The sequence below is a fragment of the Conger conger genome, chromosome 2 (assembly GCF_963514075.1).
Source record: "Conger conger chromosome 2, fConCon1.1, whole genome shotgun sequence".
Taxonomy (NCBI): Eukaryota; Metazoa; Chordata; class Actinopteri; order Anguilliformes; family Congridae; genus Conger; species Conger conger.
Window position 1 is genome coordinate 7893156 of NC_083761.1, and position 26626 is coordinate 7919781.

At 45.2% G+C, this 26626-nt stretch overlaps 2 protein-coding genes across 2 annotated transcripts in view; one reads left to right on the top strand and one right to left on the bottom strand.

The window, feature by feature from the left end:
- The window catches only part of LOC133122548 (coiled-coil domain-containing protein 85A-like), a 31022-nt gene extending 12463 nt beyond the window's left edge, over positions 1–18559 (bottom strand). The window contains exons 1-2 of the mRNA XM_061232575.1: positions 17837–18559; positions 15041–15989 (exon numbers count right to left, since the gene is read on the bottom strand). Coding sequence (XP_061088559.1) covers positions 15041–15989; positions 17837–18082 — 1195 coding nt within the window. The 5' untranslated portion in view covers positions 18083–18559. The remainder of the gene's footprint in view (positions 1–15040; positions 15990–17836) is intronic.
- Positions 18560–20743: 2184 nt separating this feature from the next.
- On the top strand, positions 20744–26387 carry LOC133122418 (amine sulfotransferase-like). The gene is made up of 7 exons (XM_061232380.1): positions 20744–20848; positions 21032–21201; positions 22886–23091; positions 23640–23766; positions 23934–24028; positions 24619–24796; positions 25655–26387. The coding sequence occupies exons 2-7, from the start codon at positions 21036–21038 to the stop codon at positions 25780–25782; spliced, it is 900 nt and encodes a 299-aa protein (XP_061088364.1). The 5' UTR covers positions 20744–20848; positions 21032–21035; the 3' UTR covers positions 25783–26387.
- Positions 26388–26626: the final 239 nt, after the last annotated feature.

The window sequence follows — 26626 nt, forward strand, 5'->3', positions numbered from 1 at the left end:
TCTATACATCAGCAAATAAAATCCCAAAAAAAATCTGTTTTTTAAGCCAAACTAATTATTGATATCAATACAAATAGTGTCAGGTTACAACTAGACTTAACCTTTTATGTGTTTCACAGAAAATAAACCGGCCACATGCCAGAGTAATGATCGATATGTGTTCCTATATTTGTTCGAGTAACCTCGACCTGGATAAAGGTCGAGGATGAAAGATGCATCGTTCCTGACCTGCAATGGCATGTCCTACTCAAGCAGCCGCCATTGGTGCAGTGAAACACTGGCCTCCGATGACATCTTGACCATGACTGTGGGGCAGCCCATAATTGGTCAGGTAGTTTCGGTCAACAGTAGTTTTCCTCTCCTAATTGGGCAAGAGCAACTCCCCCAGTGGAAAAGCAGTTTCACACAGGTCCTGATTGAAAAAAACAAAAAACACAACACCTGACCTGTTCTGTTGTGTTTTGTGTGCAAACTATGCGGCCGTTACAGAGGAATTCGACGACAATCAATCGGGCTAGCGTAGCGGCAGGTCTTTGCGTGACTGTGGGGGGCAGCACAGAAAACATCGCTCTGACCGTAATGAAAAAGGACTGTTTTTATTTTTTAAATCCAGAGAAAAGGCTCCACTGGTGTGGAAAGAGCTCGTCGGTGTCTCTCTGATTGCCCGGACCCCCCCTGCCGACCTACCGCTGGAAAGTTTACAAGCCGTTGATTTTCATCGTAACATTTCAAGCTACTGCAGCGGTCAGCCCTTTCCTGGTGGGCTTGCGTGATAAAATGAGCAAATTAAGGAAGACAACTCCGGGAAGGAGGTCAGGAGCGATCGATAGCGAGACGTGGAGAAGCCAGGGGTTTAGCAGCACCCCCTCTGAAGTTCGTCACTTCCAAAGGCACTGTCCTATTAGCGACGAAAGAACACAGTCTCATTCACCCCTATTTTTCCTCAAAGGTCGCACGGCAACAGCCGATTTTTCTCACATTCACTCCCAAAGAGACAGCAGGACTGGAACGTGATAGATTTCTTAGTACAGCTGGGTCAGGTTTTTAGAAGACCTTTCACCCTGAAAGTCCTTGTGGTAGTGCCTGTTCCCCTGACCTATCTGTGAGAATGAATGACCAACCTTGTGCCACAAAACCAAGAGTAAAGGCCGGTCCACAACAAGAGCGAGAACTATAACCATAACCATAACTATAAAGATAACGATGCGAGCATCCACACTGATGAACGACAACGTTCTGTAAATAGTCTCTCGGCTATGTCATCTGCCATTTTGAATGTGATGCCCTGAAAATTCATTAGGATTTTGTCAGTGTTGTATCCTTCATGAAGCTGGACAAAAATCGCTCTGAAAGTGATCCCAATGACATCGTTTGTCACTGTGATAGCTGTTATAGTTGTGCTGTGGCCATCCATTTGAGTTAGAACGATTTTTAAAAGCCATATATAAATAGTTATAGTTATAGCTACCGTTCTTGGTGTGGACAGGCCTTAACACAGCCCCCCCCCCCCCCCCCCCCCCCCCCACTCCAAAATTCAACAGCGAAGCAAAAAGAAAACGGATGTACGAAATCAGCATGCAGCAAGCAAAGCCACGAGGGTACTGATATTGGCTTTCACCTCCAAGGCCCGACAGAGAGTGGAAGGAGGAGATGCTTCCCTGAAAGTAATACGATCCAAACAGGCTGGCCAAGTGGAAAGCACTTGATGTGGTAGGGAAAAAAAACACACAGAATTACAAATGACTGGTCTATATACTAGTCAAGTGACTACGATTATGGTACAAGGACGCGGGGGGTGGTGGGGGGTTTGAATACACCTGCTGGGTAAAGACCAGAATCAGAAATGACCCCCCCACCCCTTCTCCCCAAATTAGGTTTAAATACAAATTGATTGATGGGGCTGGCCTCCAATCACGTGGCTCAGGGAACGCTGGGGGTCACGCCCCATTCCCTTCCTGCGTGTTCGACAGGGTTTAAGCGGGAGAGGCGGAGAGCGGGCGTGCGATGCGCTAAAATGCAGCATCGCCACGATCCCCTCCCCTGCCCGCGCATCCTTTTCGCTCACACAGAGAACTGAAATCCCATCTCGTTTCCGAAGCTCGCTCTAAAAATAACCACAGGAAAACACTGCAACCTGAGCTCGGGAGGGGGGGAAAAAAAGAGAAGAAGAAGAAGAAAAAAAAAAAAAACACAGTTGCAAGTTCCTCGATCTCCTCGCGCTACTGAGGAAAATGCCGGCCCCTCAGGGAAAGGCAGGCAGGTGTTGTACGCGCGGCGGTGAAAACCCTGTGATGTCAGAGCACGAGAGCTGAGAGAAACACACAGAAATAATCACGCCGGCACGATACTGATCACATCCCTTTCGCAGAATCATTGCAATCTTTCCCGCTCTGTTAAACGGGCGAGAATAGAAACGGTTACATGAGACGGTTTATCTTTTTTCCAGCTTTTCCCACGGAAGAAAGCGAAGACAGCGTGAATTAACTGATAAAAAAGGAAAAACAATTGTTAAGTGAACCATTTGCTGCCGTTTATACATTTGCAAGATAATAAAATACTGTCTTCTAAAATATATCTTAATGGACATTTTCATTACAATATTAAAGACAAGAACAGTTATTTGTATGCAACCACGCAATGTAGGAGTCGCATTTTAGCATGTACGAGGTTGATATAACATGATTATAAACTAACTGCAAATTAATGGCTGCAAATTAATACTGCATATTTACCTCCCCTTTGTTACAGTCATGACACCGATACCGATTGTTCTGTCCTCTCATCCCAGCCCTCTGTATGTCGTGACATGGTGATTAGGAATGTCACGACATTAGGAAGCCCCTCACCCTTCTCCACGCCGATTTTCATCAGCGCGTTACGTTTAACGGGCGACCCGGCCGCCCGCCATTGTTTACATATTCCTCCCGCATCCCTGCCTCGTCTTTATAACTCTACAGCGGAGCCCCACGTCTCTGCTTCTGACATCCCGTCCGCGGCCCTGAACACAATTCTGTCAACACGTTCAGGCATCAGCAAGCCCTTCCCACCAGCCCCTGCCCCCCACCACCACCACACCTGCCTCTGCAGAGACACAAACAAATTAATAGATTTCGAAAGCAAACTGTTTCCCCGCTGTGATACACGCAATTATCTTTTTCCAAGCAGTTTCCCCCTTTCCCTGTTCTGTCTCAGCCCCCCCCCGACCCGTACTGCTTTCTTCGGAAGTGACATGCAGCGCTGCCTCCATTTGCAATGTCACTAAGGAGCAACTCATAGAACAAGGCAACAGATGCTCCCTTGTGCGACCACGAGAGGGTGGGGAACTTGCCTCGACCACCGCCGATGTGGACCACCCACCTGGGTGCTGCAGCAGCAGCTAATCCGCACCGGAATGCTCGCCACACATCAGCCGAGGTGGAGAGGGAGAGAACAACTACAGGAGGAGACGGCGACAGATGCTCTGCCCTGTGACCACGAGACTGTGGAACAGCTGCGCGGTTCTCTAAAGACAGGTAAATCTCCCGCAAAATAAATCCCAGAATCCGACACTCCCGTCCCCCTACCTGAGAACAGTTACCTGAATGGTGGTTTTAACAACCTGGCAAACTGCTATTCCCTTTGATTAAACATGCAAAAATGTAATCAGACGGGATCTCTATCACCCACGACTCCACTAAAGAAGGAAAAAAAAAAACAGTCAGTTCACTGGAGATTGTGCATTCAGTTTCACGGCTCGATTAAACGCGACTCAACGGACCAACTCAACTGCACGGCGATTGCTCTTTCTGGCGGTACTCCATTTGCGTTTCCGCTTTGGTCACAACAGTAAAGTTGACACGCATTATTATGCACCCCCCCCCCCCACACCCATACCACAGAGTGCAGCACAAGAATGAAATGGATGCTTCCATGTTGTTGTTAATGCAAGATGGGCTCCGGGCTCATAATTTATAGAGGTGAAAATAATGTGACAGTGCCATTAGGCACTGCCTCACTCCGTTCTCCCTCCTGAAGACTTCTCACCATATTTCACCTGCTAAGATGTATTATGTGATACTGTATCACACTCTGTTTGGAGACAGCAAAAGGGAATTTTGCCCCATTAGGTGAAGGAAATGTATTTGAGAAGAAATATATCTCTTCCCAACACATGACAATGTAAATGCCCCTCATAATGTTCCCTCCGGTCCAAAAGTGTCTTTTAGGAGTATTCAAAGTTGAGGCATGACGTGATTAATATTAATATATTCCTCTATACAGGTTCTGCTGGGAGCACAGAAGGTTGCTAGCCCTGTTTGGCATTCTTGCTGCCTTTGAAAACCAAAGGTGGTCGTCAGTTCCTCTCTGACCAGGACGGTACAGGCTCCAGGCATAACCGGTCGGGGAACTCAAATGAGAGCAATTGTCTTCCCCGGTCCTGCCTGTTGGCTTTGCCAGGTTTGGTATGAAGTCACAGTGTACTGCATTTTCTGGTCCGTTACCTTTATATTGTGCTGCCTTTCAAAGGGAAGCAAGAAGCATTTTTTAGTCAATCCTCAACCCACACAATCAGCCAATATGGTGGCCACACCTGTCTTCGACGTGACAGATATCACAGCTTCAGTAAAATGTTTACGGTGATATCTGACCTGACCACCTCAGTGTATTTTCTCACTCACGCCACACCATCAAAATTAACACACATTTGAGATAGATTCAACAAACATAAAATCAGATTAAACCTAATCAAACTATGTGTCATTGAACAATCTCTGCTAAAAACAGAACTCTTTATGACAATGTGCGAATGCTCCTCCAGCCTTCACAGTGTGATGAAGAACCATCTGTAGCTGATTCCACCGTCCATGACCTCAGCTTACTGTAACATGCTTCTCAGGGGCCTGTTCCACAAAGTTGGATTACTCAGTTTGCTGGATAACTGCACAAAGTCAAACCGGGAACAGCTCTTTTTATTTCAATCCATATTCCAGATTTTGTTGGGGTTTTACTCGGTGCACTTACATCATTAGCATTTGGCTGACGCTCTTATCTAGAGCGACGTACAGTTGATTAGACTAAGCAGGAGACAATCCTCCCCTGGAGCAATACAGGGTTAAGGGCCTTGAGTGGCTACACCGGGATTAGAACCACCGACCTTGCGTGTCCCAGTCATTTACCTTAACCACTACGCTACAGGCCGCCCCTGAGTTTATGAGGCTAACTCAGTAATCCTGCTTTGTGGAACAGGTCCCGGGTCTTGTACCATACGACATGTACACAGCCACGTGTGCGAATGCAAGCAGCAGAATGTGAACAGCCATCTTGATTCCTCCACCGTCTTTCCATCATTCATACTAGAACACAACAGCTTGCCTCAAGAGATTAAAAAAGATAGATTCTCTTTAGATAAACCCAGCAAAACCTTCAAATGCAGGAGTGGGTGGATGCAAATCTACACAGGTAACCAAAAAAAAAAATTGTTAGATAGAAAAGACCGAGGATTTTTATACAGCAAAACCAAGCAGAACAATTTTCTGCCTGTGCCTTCTGTGGTTAGCAATGTAAACTGCCAAATATAACGGAAAATAGCACTCTGTGTGCGTGGGAGAATTTCATGTACCATTTCCGAGCATCGCTGTTATATTTATTGCAACTATTTTCAATACAAAATCATCAGCAGTCAGATTAAATAACAGAGTTAGCTGACGAGCGAAAATGGGCAGAATTATCTCACATCACGGTGCACAACCTGGTCAGGCTAAGTACCACCTGAATGAAACAGAGTCGCCCATGAAATGAGGACAACACTGTCAGATAATGCTATACTTACCGACTAAAAGCAGACCCGACAGAGAGGCAGGAGAAATTACCATATCCTGACATCTGCCCTGAATCAAACCACTCACAGCTGGACCCTGCCCGTAGCCCCAGTTCCTTAAATCCATCAATAATGCACCGCACGCTCAGAAGTAAGGGTATTAAAAGAGCCTAAAAAGGTACGAATGATTGTCGCTGGGGCGGTACCTCGTAGGTACATAAAACTGTACCCCTAGCCAGCAATATATACTTAATTTGTACCTTTTTTTTTGCTTGGAAAGCGTGATAATTTGCACCCAAAGAGAACATTACTTCCAGGGTACATTTGGGAGATGTTATCCTTGAAGAACAAAAATGTGCCTCCACCGTCACGTTATTTCTGTGGGGGGGGGGGCAGGCACCAGGTTTCTCAGCTTAGGTTAAAACGAAGCACACGTGTCACAATGCATCACCAGGCATCGGGGGGGGGGGGGGGGTATCCAGCAGGATGTGGACGTGGCGTGTTTTTATTTTGCCCCAGCAGGGCACCTCTAGGTCACCTCTCGGTCCCCCCGGGGCGTGTCAGCTTCTATCTGACTGCGGGGGCCAGGTTCACCCTTCACGTACTCCCAGGACAGCCAAGCTGAGGTCAAAGAGCCCTGCATATTTAACCAGGGTGGCGTGTGTTCCTGGAGCTGCCTGCTGCAGACCCTCTGCCCCCCCCATGCATATGCATGTACGCATTTACATACTATTGGTCGAAGGCCGCCAAGCCTCGGAGAAACTGGAACCGGGTTGGTTCTTGAAACTCTGACGTCAAGGAGGGAGGGGAGGGACGGGGGGGGGTCATCAAAAAAACAATCCCTTAGGAAACTCCCTTTTCGAGGTGTCAATGCGGTTGTGGGTAATCCGCCCGAGCCCGCAACAGAAGAGCGATGATAGGGCTGTTATTTAGCGCTGTTATTTAGCGGATGCAGCACTGTTCCTCTGCCTCTCAGCCACACTGGCGATAGCACAACGCTGCTCCCCTGTGAACAACCTACTGCACATGACGACCGGCTTACCATTCACCTGAGCCTGCAGTAGAAGAAGTACAACATTTGTGGAGCTAACGTGCTATGTTATGGACCGAAAGGCACAACATACCTACATGATGACTGGCTTGCCCGCCTCATCCATTGTGCTTTTTCAAGGGAAAAGGTTGGGGTTAATCTCACCCTCAATGCATTCCTTTGAAGTAACAGCAGTGATTGTGACAGCAGCATCATAAAATGCTCAGTTAAGTTCTAAATTTTAATCACACATTTGTGATCTCACGACATTACGTTTTCGTATTGTTAGTTACAGCTGATTAGACTAAGCGGGGGGGGGGGGGGGGGGGGGGAGGGGGCAAGTGGTGCAATGTGGGCCTAACAGCAGCATGGATCTTATCGTGACTACACCAGGGGGCTTGAACCACCGGCCTGTAGGGTCACAGTCGTGTACCTTAGCTGCTAGGCTACAGGCTACCCAATACCGTGCTCACACCTTACAGGGTTAAGTAAAAGCATTTCCTGCACGCCGGGCTGACAGGGTCCCTGCGGACTCTGAACTCAATACCAAAACCAATCCCAGCAGCTCCAACGAGAGATTGAGACAGGGCCCCCGCAAGACAGCGGAATGTAAGCCGAAGCCGGCCCTAGCCCATAATGGAGACAGAAAACGAAGGCGGTCTCAAGAGGTAAACGAAAGTTTCCGTTTAAAGATAAGAGCCCCCTTTGTTATTCGCAAGTGCTATAAAGGCTATTTTCTTCTAAGATAGAAGGAGATGACAAGCTGGACAGGAAGGCCTACTGTTTGAGGAATTTCAGCAGCAACTCTTTGCAAGAATAGACCGTGTATCACTAATCTATCCTGTTGAGAATTTTGCCTCAACATTTTATATTTTCATCACTTTCAGGTATCACTGTGGGTAAAGATGACGCCCACCCTTTTCCCTATTACTTTGACAGAAGGAATCCTTGATTTTTATTGCAAGTCTTTGCTCAGAAACAATATTAAAATTCATCAACGGCATAACTGCATAAATGGGCTACAAAAATGAATTCTGATATCTTGCTGGGTTTTTTTACCCACAATCCCTTCTGAGGAAAATATTCAAATACAAACCGACCAGCAATAGCTTACACAACCCTCGGGATAGACCACATCAAGACATTTCTGGAAAAAAAATATTAATACGCTCCTGCCGTTTGAAGATTATTGATACTGAAAAATCCCAAAGGATTCTGGGATTTCTTAGGGACTCCTTCACGCTCCGCATTTCGTCTTCAGAACTGATTCAGTGTGAGGCTCCTGTCTAAGTTTAGGTAGTCCATCTGTGGGACTCCTTAATGGGCTCGACAGAGAGTGGAAGCAATGCTAACCATTTCTTTATATCCCTGGTTAGTTTAGCTAGCTAATGTAGCTAGTTAACATTCTGCAGGAATCAAGCTGACTGAATAGCATAAATGCTAATGCTGATGATGGCAGAAAATCTCATTTAATATGGTACTTAGTGAGGTAAGCTAAACACTTTCGCTGTGCCACTGACGCAAAGTTGTATTTCATGCTGTTTATGGCTGCAGCCTGCCGCCCAAAGGGATTCGCCTGCATAAAATTTTAAAAATAAAATGACCAAGGTTTTTTCCATCTATAAAACAAACCCACTATATCTATGAACGCAATATAATTCTACGCATCACATGAATTCTGTGTGGAAAACATGATTTTATTGGAATCACATTTTGTTGGTACATGACTGGGACCCGGAAGGTTGGTGGTTGCAATGTAACTCTGGTGACGTATTGGAAAGAGGAGAACAGACATCCATTATATACTCTCCTTACGACTGCGTGAGGAACGTTTTTCCCTCATCCTTGTCTCTGAGAATAGACCAAGCCTTAATGAGGGCTCAAATCAGACAGAAGACACTTCAGAACAGGACTGCTGCATGAGCTGCATCTGCCTCCGGAAATTATGCAACAGTAATCCATCATAATTTGAAACCTTTAACGGTTAAACCTCATTTGTGTCCCACGTGAAATCATTTTTAAGCATTCTGTTTTTCTCATTTCCTCGCCCGTGGTTAAGGATACAACGCAAGAACAGGAAATGAAGTGAACACTAATGTTGCCACCAACAGTACTGGCTCTCAATCTGTCCTTAAACCAGGCAAAACCCTATCTGAGCAGCAGAAATACTGCTTTTTTCATAGACCAGGGGTGCACAACAAGAGCTGGTCCATTTCAGGATTTTGTGGTCAACCTCTACTCATTTAATAAGCTCAATCATCATCTTGATCCAACATTTGAATCATCACCATCAACAACCAGCAGTCTGCAAGTTCATCCAAAATATTTAATTTTGCTTCAGTGAACCGTCGTAGTCTACATGCCATACTCAGACGAAAATATATATATATTTTCAATCCCTTCCTATTATGTAATCATTACTGTTCTCTCAGAATGCTGAAAAGTGGAAGAACAAATCTGAGTAGAACAAGCAGCACACAAAAGGGTCTTTAACACAAACACCCAGCGGTTTGCAACAAAGCTGGAGGTGACCTGATTTCACTGAGTCTCGGGGTGATTTAACATTTCACGTCTTCAGCTGGGTAATCTGGCTCTGTTCCGAGAAGGCGCCAGGTCCATAATGGTTCAAAGTATATCACTGACGATCAGAACTTTGCAGCTAGCTAGAAAACTGAAAATTGTTCACCGATGTTCACCCTGGCTACATAATTTCATAGCTGGTTTGTGACAGTATATAAAATAATAAGTTGCTTATGCTGCTACGATGACCTATTACTTCTACACTCTCATAAATAAAGTGTACATTTTGTACTTTCAGGGTACAGATTTCCCAAATGTACCCTGAAAGGACAGTAATGTTCTCTTTGTGTACAAATGAACTTGCCAGGTTGAGGACACATCCTCCATATGAAATTGACAGTGAATATAGTACATATAAAGGTATTGATGATGATACGGCGCCCCCATATCTCTGGTTTGGTGGGGCTACCAAAATATTTTATTAGAAGGGACCTTAATGAACACCCTATGGATCCCCCTCTATAAAATGGTTTGGCCCCAGTTAAATTTGGTGTCACCGAAGCACAACATTGTAACATATGATATTAACTGCTTTATCATTGCAGCCTGTAGTGTAGTGGTTAAGGTAAATGACTGGCATACACAAAGTTGGTGGTTCTAATCCCAGTGTGGTGTAGCCACAATAAGATCCGCACAGCCGTTGGGCCCTTGAGCAAGGCCATTAACCCTGCATTGCTCCAGGGGAGGATTGTCTCCTGCTTAGTCTAATCAACTGTACGTCGCTCTGGATAAGAGCGTCTGCCAAATGCCAACAATGTAATCATTTCATAATTGATTATGATTAATAAATATGAAAGTCATGTATGCTAGCTAGTTATAAATGTATTAACAAGCCAGGTTACAAACAAATACTTGCAAATACCAGAGAATGTCTGCATGCATGTTCATAAAACAAATAACTTTGCAGGTGATTGACAATTGATATTTCTACAGAAAATGTCCCTCAACACCAGAACACAGTAACATGCCGTATAAATGTACATCCCTGCGCACAAAACGTTTATGTTTACAATGCCCACTTATGTCTATGAGTACTAGACAGCACCGATGCAGAAATAACAATATCCTTCCTGTATGCAAACCACCAAGCGGAAACAGCAACAGAATGTTAATCCTCGCTACGCTAGCTCTTGGTTTTTTCCCCCTCAAAATTACAGTGAATTACAAAATATGGGTCACAGCCATGACCCAAATTGGCAAACATGCAGAGACTCAATGCCCGGAGCATGAATTATAGATTTACACTGATGTATATTTCACCAATAAGTCAATGGGCAATACAGACATGTATGGAAAGTCCACATCGTCCTATTAGACTTTCTAAAATAGGAGAGCCAACTGCAGTCATCTCTGAGCCTGTTAGTAATTGCAACCTTTATTGTTAATAATGCTTCGTTATGAGCGGAAAGCAATATTTGGTGCAAGTCGGTGTTGGTGTTAAGCTTTTGATTCTCATAAGCAGTACTGTGAGAAACAGTCAAGCCAACTCAATCCCAGTCACAAGATCTCCTTAGGAGAAAGCATTCCGGCATTCCAGCTAACTGCTAATGGAACGGCAGCTTATTCCGAAATGGGCTTGATTTCCGGATCAATTAACCGCAGCCCAAAACGAGGCCCTGTCACATCAGCTGAGGAGATAGAAGAAGAAGATAAAAAAAAGAAAAAGAAGAAAACATGAAACCAAGGAACCTGAAAGGCCTCTGGCCTTCGTTCCAGCCCATTCCGGGAAGAAAATGCCTTTTCATTCCTTAACAGAGCCTTTCTCCCTCTCTGATTGGCAGGGGGCAATTGACTGATTGATGGCATTTTCGTCACAGTGACAAGAGTGAAAGGGAGAGGGAGAGGGAGAGAGAGAGATAGAGGGAGAGAGAGCGGGGGCCCTCTTAAAATATGCAAATAGGCGAGCTATTGGCCTCAATGCTATTTTTAGGCCGCAAATCGAAGGGGAGCATTCTTTCAAGGTCACCCCAGCGTGGAGGAGCCCGCGATGTAATGCCGTCTGGCCGCGGGGGCTGAGGAGGCACAGCGAGGGGGGGGGGGCGGGGGGGGGAATTCTGTCCGGAACGTTCCGCCGAGCCCCCTTGCGCCCGAACGCCCGCACGTGCGCTTCTGCTGAGCAATTTTCACCTGAGAGCGTTATAATGCCTACGCGCCGGAGGTGTCCGAGGACGCCACTACCTCACCGCAGAACACTCCCGCGGAGGTTAGCGAAGCTGTCGTGCCTCAGCAAAATAGCAGCGCCCTTCCCATGATGCTCTTCTCCATCCCCTTTTTCTTTTTTTTCCTTTTTTTTTTCTCCCCGGGTTGTCGGCAGGGCTTAAGCCAATATGCCAAACATGTGATTACCAAAGCCGCAAACACGATTACACTAAAAGGGGTTTTTTTTCCTCCGGACCAGTGAAGATGTAAAGTCTTACGTCGGCTTACGTCGATGCTCACAACACGCACGAGTACCCCGGGTTCGTTTCCCTTTTTTTCACTAACACCAACGGAGGGTAACATCGACGGAGATCACAAAACCGAGAAGGGGTTTGCTTCACCGATTCCTTTCCCTGCTGAAAAACAAACAGCTCAAAGCTATGTTTTGAAACAGCCGGTAGCTGGTTGACTAGTTCAGACCAGCTCCACACTCAACATGGTTTGACCAGCTCAAAGCTATGTTTTGAAACAGCCGGTAGCTGGTTGACTAGTTCAGAACAGCTCCATACTCAACATGGTTCGACCAGCTGAAGCTATGTTTTGGAAAAAAAAAAACAGCTGGTAGCTGGGTTAATGATCCTCCTTTTTAGAGTCACAGAACACATGATCAGATAGCGGGTCCATTTGGTCCTTCTTTGTAATTGTAATTGAAGATATCTAACAGCCGCGTTCTTCCTGACAGTCAACAAGCAGCCTGAAATCTAATCACCGCGAAGCAAATGGGAGCTTCTGAGGCGGATTTAGACTCTCCCCCTGTCGAGTACAGCCAACAACTTTCTCTTAGCTTCCCTCGGTCAAATAACCGACCTAGAGGCCCTTTCGAAATGCCCTCCGTTCGACACTCTAATCAACCAGGAAGGACGCTAATAAAGTCGGGATTTTAAAGGCACACTTTTACGCCCCGGTTATAGGGCTTGGGGGACAGACTCGCCCGTGCTCAAGAAGTCCATCAGGCCAGACTAAGCGCTCTTAAACTGAAATAAAATTGAAAAAGCCCCCGTCAGTCATGGCGCTTTAAAGCCACCGATATTTGTGTACAACACCGACATCACAGCGCCAGCCCTGATTTAGGCCTCAAGGGCAGAAGCGGAGAATGAACGTGTTAAGCTGGAATAGCTGAGGCTCATACTGGCTTAAACTCTCCATTAAATAAAGGGCACTTATTCTGTGACACGGTGCTGTTGTGGGGACACGGCCACATGTTGGAAAAGCCAGAAATCTGTTTTCTGCAAGGGTTCAATGTCATTCTGAACGGGTGCGCACCTTACCCAACAACAACAGGGAAAAAAATAATCCAATAATTCTATCGAAACCTCTTACAGGATAATCAAGCGGGCAGAAACCAGCATTCATCAGCAAACAATTACAAATTTCCCTGGTGAGGTATTTCAGTCTCTAGCTGGTGGGTACAGGACATGCACACACACAAAAAGAGCACCAGCTGTCGCTGGAGTTGGTGTATTCACTGTTCAGTGTAGGCTACCTGTCAGGACATTTCTCCACATATCCATCTCCTGCCAAACAGCCTTTTCAAGATAAAAGGCACAGCGAGCTATAAGAGAAGCGTCTCTTCCACTAAACAATATGAACTTGAACATTTTTCACACCCAGAACACAGACCCTTACTCAGTTGTGAACTATAAAATGTACAAAGCAAAGAAAATAACCGTATATCTGTGGTACAGAGCTCACAGAAAACACTGGAAATAAAACACAGCAGGTCAACAGATGTGTGCCTCTTTGGGACTGACCCGGCAACTGTCATCAATTCTGATTAGCAGCTTTATACATTCAAATCTTCAAAAGGGGCGGAGTTGTGCTGGGTACCCACAGCTCCTATTGGACGTATCCCCTTTGTGTCATAGAACGGAATGAATACCAGAAAGGCCACAATGCCAGCTAGCTGTGATTTGTGTGCGATTATTATTTATTTTAAGGTAAGGTCAGATATTACACTGATTTAAGTGTATTATAACAGCCAAATAACTGACAACTTTTGTTCTCTCAGCATTTTTCCTTTTCAAAATGTAAGCTAACGTTTGTGAAAAGTTTGAATATGTTGGCTAACGCTTAAAACCACACTAGTAGCCTTTGTCCTACACACTTACACATGCGGGTGCTGTTTGGTGTTGCAGGCCACATTTTAAAGTATCTGTACCACTTTACATTTCAGTGTTGTAACAGTTTAATTACCTCAGTGCGATAGCTATACATTACACCTGCTGCATGGAAAACCCTCAGCCCCTACTGTTATTACACTTAGGACCTTTTATTCCTGTATCATAATTACCGTCGCTATGATGCAAAGGCAGATAAAGTTAGATATTAATCAAACTCACGACTATTTCTTTTCAAACAGTCTCCCAAGGCTTCGCTTCACAAATGAAATATGGCCTCATGAAAGAAACTTTTAAAACTCCCAAAGTCGACCGGTTTTGGGGGAAATTAGCTGTAAATGAACCACCGCCTCTTTGCAACAGAAGGCGAGTCCTCCAGCAGTTCACCTCCTGGAACCTGTCCTGTGGCTCCGGTCAACTCTACCACTCAGCATTTCTTCTCCGGAAAATCATTACCTATCAGCTTAGGGGAGCAAAACACAAGCCCGGCTGATACTTTGATATTTTCATTTTCCCCCTGCATCGTTCACATCCACAAGACCTGTATGACAGAGCCCTTAGCGGGCAGCTGAAATGGGCCTGCACACTAATTCAATCGCTGGGCGCAGAGAAAGCCTTCAGTGCGGCCTACGGGTCTAATGTACAGGAGAGGGTCCAGCCGGAAATGAGAACTCCCAAATCTTGTTCCCAGTCCTCTTTCAAGCCTCCAATAACACGGTGAACTGGGCTACAAAATCAAATACACGGTGAAACATTTAAAAGCAATAAAGTCTGTGAAATGAGCCTTCCTCCCCCTCTTGCTGTTAATTCTCAATACTGGATCTTAAAGGCACGGGCACGTCGATCTCTTGTCTTTACATTGTGTCACCTTTAAGTGACACTGGCTCTGTATGTGCCCCGATATTTCTCACCGTTGTGTTTTACATGCTTTTGAAGCTAAAAGGTTTAGGGGGAAAAGCAAATGGCAGGAGAGAGCTGTGCGTGTGTCCATGTGTGAGTGTGTATGTGTGTGTGTGCGTGTGTGTGTGCGTCCCTGTGTGTTCATGCGTGTATGTGTGTGTGTGTGCATGCGTGTGTGTGCATGTGTGTTTGCGTCTCTGTGTGCGTGCGTGTATGTGTGTGTCTATGTGTGTGTGTATATGTGTGCGTACGTGTGCCTGCGCGTATGTGCGTGCGGTGTGTGTAAGTTGAGCCACCAGCACAGACCTCTGACCAACAACCTCGCGGTTCCCAGAGGGGACGACACGCCTAACTCAGGAAGCACAGAATGGCAGCCCAGCCAGCTGACCCCACAGCGAGTAAAATGGCCGCACCCACCGTTCATGCCGTTATAGAGGCTCCGGTGATGCGTCAGCTCCTCCCCCCCGGGCCTGCGCTGCCCCGCCTCCCTGCCGGGGCTGCCGAACTTCACGTGCTCCCCTCCCGGGCCGTACTGGTGCCTGTGCGGCTCGGGGCTCCCCAGCCCCATGCGGCCCTTCTGCAGGTGGTCCGGCGTCCCGGGGAGGGAGCGGGGCTCCGGGCTCCCGCACGCGCTCCCCACGCTGCCCCTGTGTTTGGGGTAGTGGTCGGGGCTCCCCGGCCCGGGCCCCAGCAGCAGCTTTTCGGGGCTCCTCCGCCCCACGGCCTTGCCCAGCTTCTCGGGGCTGTGGCCCCGCAGGGACCGGTGGTCGGGGGTGGAGACGGAGCCGCAGCGGGGCCGGGACAGGGGCGGGATGGTGAAGGGGTAGTCCAGGCTGGTGCTCCTCAGCCGGCCCGGGTGGTGTTCAGGGCTGGGCCCCTCGCCCCCCACCCCGTGGCTCCCGGCTCGGGGCCTCTGCAGGTGGTGGTCGGGCAGCTGCTGCTTGTGGTGCTGGTGGTCCGGACTGTCCGTGCTCCCCGCGCTGGAGGTGCTGCTCCCGTCCCCCACGTCCCGCAGGAGCCCCGTCCCCGGGACCAGCAGGCTGCTCTGACTATCGATGGAGTTTCGACAGCCCGCCGGCACGCCCGCCACGCCTCCCCCGGCGCCGCCGGGGCCCCGGTCCTCGTCCAGCATCAGACACAGCTCCTTCAGCTCCAGGTTCTCCCTCAGCACCTCCTCCTGCCGGAGCTCCAGCTCCTTCAGCCGCTGCAGGTAGAGCGTCACCTCCTTGCGCATGATGCTGGCGCTGTAGCGGCCCAGCCGCTGCCACTCGCGCGACACGCGCTTGCCCTTCTGCCGGTCGTCGTCCAGGAAACAGCAGAGGTCGCGCAGCTCCTGGTTGTCCTCCTGCAGCTTCTGGTTCACGTCCTGCGCGAGGGGGGGGGGGGGGGGGGGCGAAGGGAGGAAACGGGGAGAGCCGTGAGCAGACGCTAACGGCGTGCGCTAGGCGCTGGGACAGTTTACCGGAACACCTTTCGTTTGTGACAGACGCAACGTTAAGACCCAGACTGACCCATCTGTAAATGCTGAGTGTCTAAGTGCAGAAAGCACACTGGAGTAATAAGATCTAAAACATTCTGTGTTGATAATTTGTGTAAACTGAATGGTAAGTGGCGGTTAGTTACCATCTGCAACAACTACGACTAGTACTGATTGAGGTCTGCGAGCGTGGGGGTGTGTGTGTATGTGTGTGTGTGGGTGTGTGTGTGTGTGTGCATGCGTGCGGGTGTGTGTATGTGCATGTGTGTAGGTGTGTGAGTTCATGTGTGTGTGCGTGTGTGTGTGGGAGTGTGGGTGGATGTGTATGAGTTCATGTGTGCGTCCGCGTGTATGTGTGCGTGTGTGCATGTGTATGGCGGTGCACATGTATGTGTGCATGTGAGGGAGACACGCAGCACATAACATCTTGGCGCTTTGCTATGACATCCACTGCCTCGTGCCTCCATGAGCCGGAAACTTCAGTTTGCTCTCTGTTCAACTTGCACTGAGCCGGCCCCTGGACATCATGTCTTCGGCTGTCTAATTAGGCAAACCGCATCGGCTGCGCCCTTCTAAACGTGTCAAAGATCCAAAACGCTTCATTTTACCCCGTCTGTAATGAACCACGTCGAAAAACCCGGGGTCCTCAAATAACCTCCGCGGAGGAGCGACGTCTGGGAGGAACAGCCAGTGTTTTCATGTGCTCTCTGTTTGTCACTTAGCGTGCGATTATTGTCAGAGAAAACCTGGCAAGGACGGCGGCGTCGGCGTGCAAATCTGTCTCTCGGCGGCCTTGATGGCTTTAAAACGATGCAGGATGTATTGCTAAGTCATCGTGAGGTCAACGGTTCTGTGCTTCAGCGGGCAACACGGTAAGCTGCAAACTCTGACTTTGTGGGCGAGGCTGGGGACATGTAATCGTGTTCTATAGACCTATCATATCTTCAGCATTATATATTGTATTTTTTATCATAACATGGCTACGGTTGTCAATTTTTGTTTGTTAATTTAACTCTAATTTAACTCTAACTGTGTTTATATGCAAGAAAGTAGAACCAAATGTACTATATTGTTGTCAAATCTACCCTGACTTGATTTATGATTTAGCCCAGAATATTTAACCGTGTGGCAGACAGAGTGACATGGCAAACATTGTACGTTTCACATGTACACAGCTTGAGATATACTGAGGTAACCAAATGTAGGTTAAATAGTGTGCAACAACCTTCCTGTGAACTGGACCAACAACCTGCTGGTTAGAATATCAGTTGCCTAAAAACGGTTGACTTATGCTACCAGGTAAACCTATTGGTTTTTTCCCTGTAGGAGCTGGTAGGTAGTAGCAGTTCCTGGATGAAGTCATGCTGTTACTGCCATGATTTGACACAGTGTACGTGCTTTATTATTGTCCTTGACACTATTTATTATTCATTTAGTTTCCCTTTACAAGTTGGCTCATATGTAATGCATGCAAAATTTTGCATAATTCATAAAATGCTAAACATTGTTCACGACACGCGCATGCACACACTTTCAGATGACGTCAGCATTACATTGACTCGGATTAATAGGTCTCTCTGATAAAACTTTGAAATAACGGGTGGCAAAGCGCAAGGTTGCGGTGGCATTGCACGCGTAACAGTTACACGCCCAAAAAAAGCCGACTGAAGTTGCCGTGGATACCATATTGTGTCCACACCCCATTACCTTGCAGAAGTGTTCGGGTGGCGCCTTACCTTTAGTCCTCTGATCTCGTTCAGGTGCAGTTGGAGGCTGCGGTTCACCTCACGGATCAAATTCCCGTGTTCCAAAATTATACTCATCTTGCCGGCTTCCGCCATTCGGAGTCTCCGCACTAGGTCCTCCTTGCTCCACTTCAGCAGATCTTCGTCCGACAGCTTGGAGATGTCCTCCGCTGGACTTTCGGCGCTCTTGGACATTGTCAGCTGAACCAGAGACTGTGGCTGCGTGGGCTTCTCCATGCGTATAATTCCAATTCCAGCGAAAGTACTAACATAAAATGTTTTAAATCAAGGCACCAAACCTCAGCATCCGCTCTTGCCCAAGTCGTTGTGCAGCAATACAATTGTGCAATTTAACAGTATTGTATAGTTAATTTCTCGTCGAAATCCATTTTTTTGCTCCCGTTTTTTAGAAATGGAAAAAAAGATCCAGTGCAACAGCTTATACGAAAAGAAAGGCAAAATAAAGACTTCCGGTCCTTCCAAAGGGGAAACATATAAATTGCCCTTGCAAGTTGGTGACTTCTATTTCATTTCCCTACCCTACCGGGTCTGTGCGCAGCCGGTAGTAGAGAGACCCTCACTGACTCGCCGGCAGCTGACGCGCATACCTCCCGCCTCGTGCACAGGCTCCTGAGAGCGCGCTTCGCCAGTGCATTGAGGTGAGGAGAGCATCGGCTGCGACGGTGCGGACGGCTGAGGGAGGGAGCAGCGACTGCAGCGACTGGTAAGCGTAGCGTAGCCCACGGTGGGGTAACGCAGTCTCCTCTCTCTCTCTCTCTCTCTCTCTCTCTCTCTCTCTCTCTCTCTCTCTCTCTCTCTCTCTCTCTCTCTCTCCATCTCTCTCTCTCTCTCTCTTCTCTCCCCCCCCCCCGACGATTCCACTCGCTGCTGGAATGAACAACGGACGGATAAGTTGGTACCCACCGCCATCTGCAGGACTGAAATGCAGTTTTTTTTAAGTTACTGCTCAGATGCGTTCAACCATGGCAGCGAACGATGCGGTCCAGTAGGTACTGTAACGTAGAGCTCGCACCTTACTTTAAAACATGTGGAGAATGCGTATCTGCATCGAACTGCGAGCCACTGGGAAATAGTTGCACGTTTGACGTAGCTAATTAAAACACTTATTTTTGTTTTCTCAATTTTATCCTGATGAGTTATTCAAAACATTCAATGCCAACCCTCTGGACTAGTATATCCACCACATAAAGTACTGTGCAAAAGTTTTAGGCAAGTGTGAAGAAAATTATTTAAAATAATAATTTAAAAAAAGCATGAACAGAATAAATGAATGAACAGAAGAAAAATCTAAATCAAATCAATATTTGGTGTGACCACCCTTTGCCTTCAAAACAGCATCAATTTGTCTAGGTATACAGTTTTTGAAGGTACCTGGCAGGTAGGTTGTTCCAAACATCTTGGAGAACTAGCCACAGTCTTGTTCTGTGGATTTAGGAAGCCTCAAATGCTTCTGTCTCTTCATGTAATCCCAGACAGACTCGATGATGTTGAGATCAGGGCTCTGTGGGGGCCATACCATCACTTCCAGGACTTCTTTACGCTGAAGATAGTTCTTAATGGCATTGGCTGTATGTTTGGGGTCGTTGTCCTGCTGCAGAATAAATTTGGGGCCAATCAGATGCCTCCCTGATGGTATTGCATGATGGATAAGTATCTGCCTGTACTTCTCAGCATTGAAGAAATGCAGCCACAAACTTGCTTCACTGTTGCTCTCCAGCCCTTCGGCAAACAAACTGCTTTCTGCTACAGCCAAATATTTATTTTGACTCAGCAGTCCAGAGAACCTGCTGCCATTTTTCTGCACCTCAGTTCCTGTGTTTTCATGCATAGTTGAGTCGCTTGTCCTTGTTTCCACGTCGGAGGTATGGCTTTCTGGCTGCAATTCTTCCATGAAGACCACTTCTGACCAGACTTCTCCGCACAGTAGATGGGTGTACATGGGTCCCAATTCTGAGCTGCTGCCACTGCTGGACATCTTCCGATTGCGAAAGGAAGTAAGCGTGATGTGTCGTTCATCCTTGCCTGACCCCTCCATCTACAGTCCTCAACGTTGCCCATTTCATTGTGCTTCTTCAACAGAGCTTGGACAGCACATCTGTAAACCCCTGTCTGCCTTGAAATTTCTGCCTGGGAGAGACCTTGCTGAGGCAGTATAACTGCCTTGTGTCTTGTTGCTGTGCTCAGTCGTGCCATGGTGTATGACTTCAGACATTAAACTGTCTTCAGCTACCTCACCTTTGGCTGTTCCTCACCCAGTTTTAACCCTCTTACACAGCTGTTTCTGTTTCAGTTAATTATTGTGTTTCAACGTACATATCAAATTGATGATCATTAGCTCCTGTTTGGTATAATTGGTTAATCACACACCTGACTACATGCCTACAAAATCCCTGACTTTGTGCAAGTGTACCTAGAAACATTGATGCTGGTTTGAAGGCAAAGGGTGGTCACACCAAATATTGATTTGATTTTGATTTTTCTTCTGTTCACACACTTTGCATTTTGTTAATTGATAAAAATAAACTATTAACATTTCTATTTTTGAAAGCATTCTTACTTTACAGTATTTTTTTACTGTGCAAACATTTGTTTGCACAGTACTATACATAATTGTCTTACTTTAATAGTTCCTTAGTTGTAGATCATTCTACAATGTCTGAAAACACCTAGTAATTGTACATGTACTCGCTGTTGCCTAAAATGTGCCAATGATAAAATGTATACAAAATAACTCTTTCTTCATGCTGGATTGCTGCTGGTAAGCCTGAGTACAGAGGCATGCGGAAATGGACTTTGATATGTGACAGGGAGGAGAATCAAGCTTGCCAGTGGGATATTCATTGGGTGAAAAACAGGTTGCCTCTATATTTGCCAAGAGTTCATTGTCTTCGTAGTTCAGAGATCACTAGAAAATATCAACAGATCAAAGCACTTTTGAGATCAGAGATATTGAAGCCTTCATCGTCACTTTCCCAAAATCTGGTGAGATTTTTATTAATCTAATTTCACTTTGGGCTTGAATGGCTGGACGTTTTTTAAAATGTGTGTGTGTGTTTGCATGAGTGTGTTCATGCATGTGTGTATGTGTCTGTGTGTAGCTGTTTTCTTTCTTTGTAAGATTCACAATGTTTCCTTTCCCCCCCTTGCAATTGAACCTCATTTCAGACTGATGGCTCAGCAGGAATATAAGCTTCTGAGCAAGTCCTTGTTCGCATACAAGAGAAGCGTCTACCCTGTTGATAACCGTCTAGATATCTCTCCGGAATACATCGACAGCTTAGAGCACTTTGAGATCAGAGACAGTGATATTTTCCTCATCACTTTTCCGAAATCCGGTGAGACGGTCTTTTGATTCATTTTGAACTTAAATGGCTGCACTGAGGTTGTAACCGCTACATTTTTTTTCATGTGTAGATTACAGTGGCAAGAAAAACTAAGTGCACCCTTTGGAATTACCAACATATGTTTAAATGTGTCTTAAAATATGGGCGGATCTTATAACACAAAACATTTTTGTATTGTTCTTGTCCATCTTGGATACATCATTCACATTGTACATGAACCCCTAGGCTAATGACTTCAACAAAAGCTCATTGGAGTCAGGAATTAGCAAACCTGGAGTCCAATTAATGAAACAAGATTGGAGGTGTGGGTTAGAGGTACTTGTTACCGGCTTATAAAAAAAAAACACTCAAACATTTTGAGTTTGCTTTTCACAAGAAGCATCTGCTAATGTGAACCATGCTTCACAAAAAGAGATCTGGGAAGACCTACGGTCAAGAATTCTTGATTTGCAAAAAGCTGGAAAGGGTTACAAAGTAATCTCAAAGCATTTATAGATATTTATCAGTCCACAGTTAGACAAATTGTCTATAAATGGAGAATGGTCTATTTAGTCCTCTGGCTACTCTCCCTAGAAGTGGACGTCTAGCCAAGATGACTCCAATAGCACAACGCAGAATGCCTAATAGGGTAAAAAAAAAAGAAAACCTAGATTAACTTAACATCTCTATTCATGAGTCTACCATACACAAAACATTGAACAGGCATGGTGTCCATGGCAGGACACCACAGAAGAAGTCGCTGCTCTCCAAAAAAAAACATTGCTGCACACCTGAACTTTACCAAAGAGCACCTTGACACTCCACAACGCTACTGGGAAAATGTTTTGTGGACTAATGAAACAAGGGGGAATTGTTTGGGAGGAACACGGAGCACTACATATAGTGTAAAAATGGCAACGAAAGGGCGCCTACATGAAAACACCACCCCAGCAGTGAAGTACGGTGGAGAGGTATCTAGTATCTATGTACTAGTTCTTATCTTGTCCTTGTAGTAACCTTCCTATTGTGTTAGAAGGTTGCAGGCACCTTTTGTGTTGGTGGGTCAAATTTGACCCATGTTTTAACTCGGCAAAAAGCACACTTTCCTAGAAATTGCTTGTTGTTTTTGTCACTTTACATTATTAACCATAGTGACATCACTAGTGACAAAATTGACCCATATAGATCATAAAAAATGCAAAAAACTTTTTTTCCTAAAACCAAACTTTCTTTTGTTCAAAATAACACATTCAAATGGAACATGAACAAGGGGTTTCTCAAATCATTTGGAGTCAAGGCAGTCGACCTTACCTAAACACAGGTACCACCATGAGTATCCGTTTGTAATGCAGGAAATGTCCTGTTATTCGTCTGAATGATAATCCACGCTCAAATTCAATTGAAGGCATAGATAAATATTTGACAAAGGTTGCATCATGTTTGATAGGGCTCAAAATGAACTCCACAACATGGAGTTTTTAGAACCACACTCTCATTAACCTTTATTGCACAGGTCAGACAGTCCAGTTACAAAAGCCAGCAAACAGGAAAAGTACAGAATATGCAGAACCTAGTGACTGGGTACTCACTATTTTTCCCCTCCTTCTCTTTCTCTCCCACTCTCTCTATCCTCACCCTCTCTCTCTCCCCCTTTCTGCCTATCCCACTCTCTCTATCCTCTCCCTCTCGCCCTCAGGGACGGTATGGGGCCAGCGCATTGTCACCTTGCTATATGACGAGGACATCCCAGGCGTTCAGGACAGGCCCTCATATATACGCATGCCCTGGGTGGAGTTAAAGGAGAAAGGCTATGACTACGCCAAACGCCCATCACCCAGGCTCTTCAGCTCCCACCTGCAAGAGCACCTGGCCCCCCCAGGCCTGCACAAGAAGACGGCTAAAGTAAGGTGTCCCATGGACATCACACGTTGCAGCCTATAGGGGCAGCCTGTAGCCAATAGGGGCAGAATGTTGCCTCATGGTTAAGGTACATGACTGGGACCTCAGAGGGTTGGTGGTTCAAGCCCCAGTGTAGCTTAACCCCACATTGCTCCAGGGGGGATTGGCCCCTGCTTAGTCTGTGAGTCCCTTTGGATAAAACAGTCAGCTAAATAACTCATTATTATTTGTACTCCATATTTATGTGTTGTGTGGTAAAGTAGCTGGAGACAACATGCTTTATAGTACTGTAGGCTACCTATAGATTTACCAGAATAAACACTGGAGCTATTTACATGGAAAATAAATGATTTATACATTTTGATCAAATATTCCACATGTTAATGGACCACTGGAGGGTCAGTCTGGGCCCCCCTCCCATACCTATCCCCCCTTAAGGGCTGTGTGTGGCAGCATAGGTATTTAATCACAAAGCTCTAAATTAAGATGAATTCGATCCAGAGCTTTATTCTTATTTGTGTCACTAAGTCTGCTCTGTCAATTTCGTTTAGGTCATCTACATCTCCAGGAACCCCAAAGATGCCCTTGTTTCTTACTTTCATTTCACAAATTTCATGATCAAAATGGAGAAACACAAAGACTTGGATGAAACTATGGATAAGTTTTTTTCTGGTTGGAGTAAGTGTGTGCCAGGGTCCTGACAGCGATGAATATTAAAACGATATTTTATCTCTTTCACCGGTCTTCTCAATCGATAATATTAACCATCCTGATATCCATATTTTAATTTTCTGGTTCAGCCCCCTGAACCCTGAATGATGTATTGTTTTAACTGATCTTTCCAGTGCTTGGTGGTTGCTGGTTTGACCACATCAAGGGATGGCACAACAACAGAGACAAGTACAACATCCTCTTTCTAAGCTATGAAGAAATGATAAAGGTGATTTGGGGTGCGGGATGTTCACGTACACAACTTTAATTTATTTGTACACAAATTAAAAGATTAAACTTCCACAAGTTCCAACAAATTGTGCAAACAAAATTGAACAGTGCCTCAATTAAATGAGCACCAACAATGAAACAAAGGGTCTAATACCCGAGTGGTGGATATATTTTTTTTTACAAACAATGGACTGAAATATTCACAAATACCTTCTGGCTTGTCGTTTTAGTCCTCGGGGACAATGATGTTATTTTCTTTCATAGCTTGATTGCCATTTTCAATAATGTGATTGACACTTGCAAATCATCTCACAATGAGTGCTTCATTTAGGTTCATTGTTGTGTGATGTTTGAGGCTGTCCTTTCCATCATAAAATGTATATACTAGACAGTATTTGTGCAACAACATTGTGATATTTAGATTTCCGTTTGCTGTATTTGCAGTAATTCCACTTTTAATGCCATGGGAGTCTCTCTCCATGCATATACATGTATCATACATGCAGCCTCCAAGTGCTGTGTTTTGTTCAAATGGGTCAAATGGGTTTGGGTCAAATGTTTTACCTCTTTATTTTGTTTTCCTATCAGGATCTGAGATCTGTTGTTGTGAAGATCAGTGAGTTTGTGGGCAAAAATGCTTCTGATGCCACAATCGACGACATAGTGGAGCGAGTCTCCTTCGAGAACATGAAGGTCGATCCTCTGGCAAACTATGATGACTTGCCAGATACCAAAGTAAAAGGAAAGGGAAACTTTCTGCGCAAAGGTAAGGAAAAGATGAAAGCAAAGAAGAAGCCTCTGCTGATCAGAATGAAATCACTTCAATAGCTTCTTCAAGGTCATGCATTCAAAAAACCTTTGCTTCATAAGTATTCAAATTCAATCAATATGAACTGTGTGTTCATACCATCCTTATGATCATACCAAATAGTGAGTACAAAGGTATTGGGAGAGGTTTTGCTTATGATCACTTTAAGCACTAGATACTCATATCAGATGCCCTAATACTACCAAACGAATCCATACTGACAAAAACAATATGAATATCTCTGATGATTAATTGTTGATTAATTGTGTACTGTGCAGAAGTATTTGGCACCCTAGACTTTGTTATATACATGTTTATTTTTGTGTGTGTGTTAGTATAAAAGAACACATTTGAGATTTCCAAATATTCATTTACCAAAATATTTAATTTTATGTGTTTTATGTTTATGTCTATTTCATTTTAAAAAGTAACATATTACTGTAAGCAATTAACTAGTTTTTACATAAAAACTTGATCAAGGCTGTCTGAGATCAGAAGCAAGGAGCCAACCAAAGTCTGCTGAAGAACTGTGGCAAGTTCTCCAACAACCTCCCTGCTGATTGTCTTATAGAACTGCAGGATAGCGTTGGCTATCTGAGAGAAGTTATGCAGTTTTAACGAAGGGTGGTCACAAAAAATATTGATTTGATTAAGTTTTTAACTATTCTGCCAAATTACTAAAATGTAGTGTAAAATGTATAGCACGTTTATTTAGGACCTTTCATTGAATTATTTTTGAAAGAATCATATCTGTACAGAATGTTATACAGGTGCCTAAGACTTTTGCACAGTACTGTTTGTGTTGTTGTGATTCAGGTACAGTTGGGGACTGGAAGAACGCCCTTACGGTGGCCCAGAGTGAACGCTTCGACAAAGTCTTCCAGTCGAGGATGAAGAACTTCCCCCTGACATTCATCTGGGACCTCAGTGAGCTCCGTGACTGATGACTCAAACGGCATCTACAAAATTTTAAGAACATATATCTGTGTTGCATAGTTACTCGGTGTGTTTCATTTAGTCACCAGAGAAAACAGTCTATCCTTTTCAACATAGAAAAATAGGATGAGTATATATTGCAGAAAAAAATTACATCCGATAATAACTTTTGTATGTTCCTAAAGGGCATTAGTGCTTGTGTACTGGTTTACTAGCTCCTGATGATTTTGCTATAATGAAAGGTATCTGTACTGATTAAATAACGGCCTTTCAATCATGGAACCAGAAGGGAGGACTTCAACAAGTCTTATCTTGTTGAAAAGAAACAAAAATGAAAACAGTGGTCCTTACACACACACAAATACTGTGTACTCCTGCTCATACAGTAATTCCATATTTGAAATATGCATGTAAATGTGTGCACAAGCTCCTCTTTGACCTTTGACCAGATGTGTCTCTTTTCATTTGCTGGTGTTGCTTCAACGATTGCCGCAGTTCCAGTTATTTTAAATGGAAAACTCTACATCGACAGCTTGGGAGATAAGAGACAATGACGTTTATGAATGATGACTGAATGATTTACTGCCCCGGTTTGCCCTGATTGTTAATACAATAAAGCATAATAATAATTTGATGAAACTGTTCATGTTTCTGTTTTCTAGGATTCAACAGTTTTCGATTAGTTTTTTGAACCTATAAAGATTATGTGAAATTAACGCTAACGTTTTAGGCTGAACAGCTTAAGAGAATTTACAATAGAAATGTTCCCACCGGTAAAGACGTTAGCTCATACATTGTGTCCAACCCGTCGAGACATATATGGTACAACCGCTTTGGGCAGTGTGCTGCGCT

What these genes read in the sequence shown, in the direction of transcription:
- LOC133122418 (XM_061232380.1), top strand. Translation starts at nt 21,036, where the DNA reads ATGGCTCAGCAGGAATATAAGCTTCTGAGCAAGTCCTTGTTCGCATAC. An exon ending in GCTATGAAGAAATGATAAAG is followed by an intron (nt 24,029 to 24,618) that starts GTGATTTGGGGT and finishes TTTTCCTATCAG; the next exon opens with GATCTGAGATCTGTTGTTGT. An exon ending in GGGAAACTTTCTGCGCAAAG is followed by an intron (nt 24,797 to 25,654) that starts GTAAGGAAAAGA and finishes GTTGTGATTCAG; the next exon opens with GTACAGTTGGGGACTGGAAG.